This window comes from Zea mays, chromosome 4, assembly GCF_902167145.1.
Source record: "Zea mays cultivar B73 chromosome 4, Zm-B73-REFERENCE-NAM-5.0, whole genome shotgun sequence".
In the NCBI taxonomy this organism is placed as follows: Eukaryota; Viridiplantae; Streptophyta; class Magnoliopsida; order Poales; family Poaceae; genus Zea; species Zea mays.
In genome coordinates, this window is record NC_050099.1 from 138,460,575 (window position 1) to 138,468,543 (window position 7,969).

The window sequence follows — 7,969 nt, forward strand, 5'->3', positions numbered from 1 at the left end:
GCTCCGCCAGATGGGCAATGATGGCGCCCCACAAGCTCTGTGACGACAGCGGCTCTCAGCTCTCTTACGGAAGCAGGAGGACGTCAGCAAGGACTGGACCGCTCCGACAGCTGTCCCTCCGCCAAGCTCCGTTGCTCCTCCGACCGCCACGACATCACGCCAGCAGGGTGCCAAGATCTCTCCGGCTGCCACATTGGCATGTACTTAGGGCGCTAGCTCTTCCTCCGCTAGACACGTAGCACTCTGCTACACCCCCATTGTACACCTGGGTCCTCTCCTTACGACTATAAAAGAAAGGACCAGGGCCTTCTTAGAGAAGGTTGGCCGCGCGGGGACGAGGACGAGACAGACGCTCTCTTGGGGCCGCTCGCTTCCCTCACCCGCGTGGACGCTTGTAACCCCCCTACTGCAAGCGCACCCGACCTGGGCGCGAGACGAACACGAAGGCCGCGAGATCTCCACCTCTCTCACGCCCGTCTCCGGCCACCTCGCCGCTCCCCCCTTCGCGCTCGCCCACGCGCTCGACCCATCTGGGCTGGGGCACGCAGCACACTCACTCGTCGGCTTAGGGACCCCTCGGTCTCGAAACGCCGACAATTACACATTATGGAGTTTATTCAATAAATGAGCCAAGCCTATAAAAAATCCAACAATTTCTAACATGCAATACATTGTCAACATATAACTCAAGATATCGAGTATACATTGGATAATGCCATGAGCATGATCTATCAAATATTTTAGAAAGGAAAAATTAATGAAAACGAAATAGGAAAAAATTATAGTATGAACTTTTATTTGGTCGTCCATCTAAAAAGCCCATTAATTGAGCACAAAGCCAAGTTCCACCAGGCCGAAACGTTTCTTTAGTCTTTACCCTAACCTTCCAGCGAAGGCACACAGCCGCCGCCGTTTCTTCATCTTCTCGCAGCGCCGGCGCTCCATCTTCCCCTCCCTTCCGTACTCGCGCTCGGCACGCGGGCAACGGCAGCGGCGCTCAGGCTCTCAGCGACGGCGTCAGCGGCTTCCCCTCCCGACTCTCGCCAGTCGCCTCGCGCCCTAGCCTCCGATCCTCCGCACACCGGCCGGTGACCCAGCGTGCGTGCTTCTCTCTCTCCCCCACCTCCGATGGATTTTAAATGGCGCCCGCCCCCCGCGTCTGTGCCGCGCGCGGCCTGAGGGCAGCGGGAGCCAGCATCCGCTGCTCGACCAAGGCTGTCGAGCCGCTTTGCGAGCGCTTATGCCCCAAAGCGAAGCGTTACCCGTCCTCTTAGCGCTTCAGCGCGCTGAAGCGTGCGCGTAGTGCCACCTTTCATATTCGAAAACAACTGGTGGTTTGGTGTACCCTGTTTTTCCCATAGCTTTTGGCCTTCTAGAGAAATTTTGCCTTGAAGATCTAGAAAGCTAGCATCACATTTAGAGAACACTCAGACTGGGCTTCCAATGAAGAACATGGCAGGAGCTTACTATAAACTTCTTGTAGGATATGACAGTTATATCAAGCAGTCAAGCATGATGTGCCAACAAATTTGCCATATGAGTATTCTTTTTAAAGCACAGTTCTATCTCAATTATATTCCATCAAAATCACTGTTTGGTTTTATCTGGTTGCAGTAAAAATCATGCACTATAGTATTATGCCATCCTCAACCTATTGATTTATGATGATTATCCTTTGCGAACATATAAAGCTTACTGTTAATTGCAGAATTTTCCTTTTTGAACATATCATATTTTAGTGTACATGCTATTTCTTATCATGGTCCCAAAGTTTCTGGGTCGGGGTTGAGGTACGGGTCATGAAACGTTGTATACTACTTGTAAAATATTTTTACACTACGGGTCAAAAATAAACCCACGAATCTGGGTTGGGGTGAACAAACGTAGGTCGAGGGTCGATGACTTCCAACCCATTGTATGTGATTATGGCTCTGATATTGTAGCCATTTCAGTTCCAAATCTGCAAATGCTTCTCCTTGATATCTGCTAATATGAAGATGAAGAGTGCAGCTAGTGATTCATCTTGCTAGGGTGATCTCATTGTCTGTATAGCTTCACTTTCTTCAACGAACCTTCTGTCACCTTCATTGTAAATTGCACCTTCTGGGTTGTAACTGATGGTGTTATATACATGTTCTCCTTTGCGGTGGTATGGTGATAGTTTTCCCTAGAACCTGTCAGTGATTACGCTAGCTAAGGTGGGGCTAGGTGGGACGGTGTTGCCTAGTGGCTAGTGCCTAGTTAAGCTAGGTGGTCATTAGGTACCTTGGCAACACTATTTTAAATGCAAGGGTACCACACCTTTTTACACATATTTTTTGTATTGTTTGTCAGAGAAAAAACAGCATCGTAGCATTGCAGAAGTACCACCTAAAAAATCACTCATCAATTTTTCTGTTTGCAAACACTAAAGGAAATCACCATTTTGCTTCAGTCCTGGTTGTGCTCAATTTCTTTCTAGCTAAACATCTGTTATGTTGTGTATCTTGATAATTCAGATGCACTGTTGGCTAACTAAACATACCCCGGTTGTTATCCTTGGTAGTTGGTACATGTCAATAAGTCATGGGTGTGGATGAAGGGGGTACGACCCCACTCGTCCATGAACCAGCTCTACATAAGGAGACTGGATCAGTTTGGTTAGAGAGATAAGATTAAAAATGGGATTGTTTGCTAGATACAAGATAAGGTTGTTAGCTCCAGGATTTTAGCGTCAGATTGGATTCATTAGCTTATATAAGGTTGTGGCAGTCACTGTTAAAAGGTGTCGCCTAGGCGTCCATGCGGTGGTCCAACGCCTAGGCGCCTACCGTGCGTCGCCTAGGCATCCAGGCGGTGGTTCAACGCCTTGTCTCGCCATACCGCTTTAAAAACCATGGTGATAGTCTCATTTGATCAAAGCAAGAACCAGTCCATCTAATTTATTTTTCTGAAACACACAGGAGAGTTGCATATCTTTGTATTAAGAAGAACTATCTAATTTATCTAGACATCTGTACTTCTATTTCATGATCCAGTTTCTCATCCTTAATAACTTATTCCACCCAGGATACCCCCCAGCTGTGATTATTTTGACTTGACCATGACAGTAAATCACTAGAGTCTAGAAACAGAGCTCTTAAAAAGAAAACAGGGGTGTATAGTGCTATTTACTAAGAGAAGACATTCAATAGGCCTCTAATTTTGTTAGTAACAATATTGGAGTCTTATGAGCTTGATTTTCCTTTCTTCAGTTGTTGACTGAAGTTGCTTTCTAAGAAACTAATATCTGGTACCCTTTGCAGGTTCAGTTAGTGGTCCATTGAAGTGTAGCTGTATTGCGATCTTCAACTGCTGGGGCCATGGCCTACGAGATTAGTGAGATCAAAAGTAAAGTTATATTTTCGCTTAAGATTGTTAATTAGTACAAGTAATCAATGAACTTTAGTTAGCCTTTTCTTTATTTCTCAATACGCAGACATTATCCTTACCCTGTGTTCACATTGAATTTGTTGAAAATCACAAACTAAACAGAATTTAATTCAAAACAACATGATAGCAGAACTGCATAAAGAAGGGCCTGCTAAGTTGAAAATTCGGAGCATGTATGCTCAGTAAAAGAGTCAGTAACCCAGTATATCATATTTGCCATGCCATATCATTTGTGTTCCAGTTACAGAAAGTTTTCACTTTTCATATTCACTGATCTCATCTATTTGCCTCTTTCCATATAAGTTGAAGTACTAATAGTTTCTATTTTATTCTTGATGTTTCGATGTGAAGAGATTGGCATAGGTCTGGTGGGGTTTGGCATCCTATTCTCATTCCTTGGTGTTATCCTTTTCTTCGATAGGGGCTTGTTAGCTCTGGGTAATGTATGATACTATAATTCCCAAACCTTGTCTTGTATTACTATGTATCTAATAAATGCCCTGACTTCTTTTGGTCACTGTTTCAAATCTACTAGATTTTCTTTTTAACTGGAGTGGGTCTGTTACTCGGTTGGCAATCTATGTGGCAGCTTTTCACAAAGAAGGCAAACCTTAAGGTACTCTAGACGTGCATAGATACAGGATCACTTTTCTGAAGTTTGTCTTTTCCATTATTGATCCTCATAAATTTTTATTTCTGTTCTAAACATGAAGTTGTGTTGTATAATACTTGAACTGATGAAGTTCCTAGTGTTTGGGCATCTTTGTGATGGTGGCTGTTGCAGTATACCATCAAAATGTGGAAGCAGAAAGATAACTTTGACAGGATTATTATAGTTTTATTTCATCCTTGAAATATGGTTTTAGGTGATAGTTATTTTTGTTTATTATTCCATCTTCGCCAAATTAATAACTTCTTGATTTGTCCGATTTCAGTTGAAGCTAACCTTCTGAATGTGTGTTGATGCAACAACTTCTCTTAGCATAATTTTATAAGCAAACAAATAATTTATTATGAGGATGTATTTATTTAGGGGAACAACGCTGAGATATGGTTGTGTTCTCTCAATGGCAATTAGTATCTTTGTGTTATTCAATGTTGCTTGTGTGTTATGTTCTTTAGTGAACATGTGTGTTAAGTTGGTCTTAAGCCTACACCAACTTGATTGGGGCTTGGGGCCTTTGTTGTTAGGCTAAAGTTGAGCCATATGCAAGTCCAGGAGACAAGGACACACATGATATAGTATTGTAGAATGCATACTCTGTGGCAGCAATTTCTATCTAGCAAGTCCAAGTGCTTTGGCATTAGAACGTCTCTTGATCGGTATCAACTAATATATAGCTTCTCTTTTGAACGCCGACCTCAGTTATTTGTCTCATATTTGAAGTGGTAACGTTGTTCAACCACAGGGATCAGTGCCTTTCTTCATTGGTTTGTTTCTTCTGTTTGTCCGTTGGCCTGTTGCTGGTATAATCATGGAACTATATGGATCTTTTGTGCTCTTCAGGTCCTTCTCTATCAGCCTAACAGATCATACCTAGTTTTCTTAGTTTAATTGTTACTGACTTTTCCTTCCATTCTTTTTCTTTTAGTGGTTATGGGCCTCCTATCCAGGCCTTCCTGTATCAAATACCAATCATTGGTTGGATTCTGCAGTACCCATTCCAGGTAAGTTTATATTTCACTGAGGATTTTAGCAGAGTTTTTAAAACTGTAACTGCTTTACCTCAACATCAATTATCTATCAATGTTTTCAAGTTGTCCGATTAATCGTCCAAGTCGGTTTGGAAAAATTGCGATTAATCGCCAAGTCATCCGACTAATTGAGATTAATCGCCACATATGAGCCTTAAATTGTACAGTACTCAATCTGTATTATAACTGATGCATCAGCAATTTGACTGTGCAGCTGCTTGGTCAGTTGAGGCGTAAACGCACCTGAAATGTTCTGCAACTGCCAAGATACTCTTTGACTCTTCATGGTTAAAGTACCGTGTTGTTGTGATGTTTATACATGATTCTCACTTGTACCCTTCAATCCTTCACGTTGCGTCTTCAACTCTTGTGCATATTCGTACTCTGAGTCATTCTGGCATTGTCCCTTTTTGCGAGCAGGCTATGGTTTATTGTTCATATTTAGACAATAAGAGTTCATAAGTTGATGGATGCTCCGACTCTTGAAGCAGGACCTCAGTGCCTTTTGGTCATCACAACAACAATGGGGCCAGAGTGATCACACCTGATTTATTTCTGATTCTGGAATCTGGACACAATTTGACAAATTATTTTGCAAGTTGCACGGACGGAACCCTTGAAGAAAACTAGAGAAAACAAAATCTTACAGTGGAGCTTGATAGCCCACCTGATGAATACCACGCGTGATCTGCTTCATTTTTTTGTCAGATGCAATGTTCATATGGTGAGACGCCTTTGGTATTTGAATTTCGTTGCAGATAGTGACATATGGTTCTATCAGCTGAAGAGTGATGCCTTTTTCCATTGTTTTGATTGGAAATGTGATGCTGTTAATGTTTGGAACAATGATTTATTACTGTGTTCCCTGTCTTCAGATTAGGATAAAAGGCTATCAACCTCGGGTACACATCACACCTGGTGAAGTTACTGCCAACTTGTTAGTATAAAAGGCTATTACAAGGACTGATTTATTGACAAGAGAAATGAAGTGGATTTTTGGGAAGAAGTCCCCTTTCTATCCAAAATTGAATAGCTAGCGATTCTTACCCAATAGACCCTCTGTATTTTTCTGGTCATCAAACCAATCCTAAGGAATTCAACCTATCCTAAAAGATTGGCTTTGTAGAACATGGTCTGCCACTTTGGACCGGATTAGGTGAAGTCCTAAATAGTTAAAATGCATAGTTAAGATGCAATTAGATTCAAACTAAACTTTATGCAGTATCTGCTACAAAAAGGTTAGAGAACAAGTTCCATCTATAGGAACATGCTTCTTTCTCAAGGTTAGAGAACAACTTTATCCGGAGAGAAGGTTAGAGAACAACTTTATTTGGAGAGAAGCCGCTTTTGGGCATGAAGAACATGCTTCTTTCTCAATCTATAGGAATCGTTAACCTTTTCATTGGATTGGTTTTTTGATGCAGTTGAGAAGCCGTTTCCTTTGAACTTGGTCCATGTGACAGATATAGACATGGAGAAGCTTTTCAATGTAAATCTTTCACTAGTTTGTTTGAACCTTTCACTTAATGATTTTCCCTAAACTCTACAACAACATATCTAGCGAAGGAAATAACTCCTTCCAATCTACGAAAAGAGGGCACTATGAAAGCTAATTAGTCAAACCAGAACCAAAATAGCGAGTGAGTAACCAGCACTATTTCGACCATACTCTCTTGTCCTTAGATTAATACTATTTCTTTAGCAGTCAACTCACTATTTGCACTCCTTGCATTCCATGAGCTTTTCTTTTATTTCAATAGTAAGCAGGAAATGCGAATAAGAGAAAGGTAGTAGAAGTGATCTGCGCATTTCCTTATTTCACAACGGACGTTAGATAAATCATTTCTTAAGTATGCTACATTCTTTGAAGAAAGAGTAGGTTATTACATTATATCTAGTTATTGAACAGGGCCCTTGCTTGAAAAAGAAATAGTTAGATTATATTATGCTCATGCTTTATTAACAACACAAGTAAATAGTAGTAAGGGGTCTAATTTGGTAAGGTTTTGCGTCAGCTTCTTTGAAGCAAATTCTTTGAGACCTTATCAAACAGTTAAAGAGGCATTTGTAATTATACCCCTCTCTAGTCTTGCAATTGTGATTTTACCTCTTGTTTTTCAACATTGTGATTTTATCTCTCCGTTTTGAAAAAAAGCTCTGTCATACCTTTGCGCCATTACATGTAGTTGACAGTGTTAACTATGATGCGAAAATACAAAAAGTGATCATGCATTTTATTGTGATTTTATCTCTCGTTATGTTATGGAAGTGTGGTTTTAACCTTATTGGGGTTGCCCCTCGTACAAATCAAAAGGAGAATAGTTCGGACCTTTCATCCATTTATTTTCATAATTGATTTTCACTAACAATGTTCGAAGAGGGGCAAACGGTAGATTAATTTTCAAAACGGAGGGGGTAAAATCACATTTGAAAAATAGAGTAAAATTATAATTGCAAGGCTAGCGAAGGGTATAATCATAATTGTGTTAGATTCGGGTATGGAGCTTACAAGAACCGCTTCTTTGTTTAAACTATGAGTCTGAGGTCTCTTTGGTTCGACTATAGATTCTTGAAAATCTGATTCTACTTGCAGGTTGAGAGAAAACTGTTGCTAGTTAACGGTTGTGATAAAAGCTAAAATATATTTGTTTAAAATAATTGTCAACTATGTAGATTTGGTAAGAGCATGATAGTTAGATTTTGTAAGAGCATGATAGCTTGATAACATGGACGACAAGAATCTAAAAATTTTGAGGTAGGAGGTGATTTTGAATTGGATTTTTAGAAATCTATTTTGTTGTATCCGTTTTGTTGGGATTTTAGATTTTTTACAACAAATTTGGTTTAGAAAGTTAAAGTAGAC

At 40.7% G+C, this 7,969-nt stretch overlaps 1 protein-coding gene across 2 annotated transcripts; it reads left to right on the forward strand.

Moving 5' to 3' along the window:
* The first annotated feature begins 658 nt into the window (after positions 1-658).
* LOC100193440 (uncharacterized) lies at positions 659-5,962 on the forward strand. 2 transcript variants are annotated; one of them, XM_008678330.4, is made up of 8 exons: positions 659-1,098; positions 3,285-3,369; positions 3,763-3,854; positions 3,947-4,027; positions 4,821-4,918; positions 5,004-5,079; positions 5,321-5,399; positions 5,527-5,962. In XM_008678330.4, exons 2-7 carry the CDS (start codon positions 3,342-3,344, stop codon positions 5,351-5,353), a joined length of 408 nt encoding a protein of 135 aa, XP_008676552.1. In that variant the 5' UTR covers positions 659-1,098; positions 3,285-3,341; the 3' UTR covers positions 5,354-5,399; positions 5,527-5,962. The 2 variants fall into 2 exon arrangements, with proteins under 2 accessions (XP_008676552.1, NP_001132031.1); NM_001138559.1 differs by having other exon boundaries at positions 841-1,098; positions 5,321-5,955.
* The last annotated feature ends 2,007 nt before the right edge of the window (positions 5,963-7,969 follow it).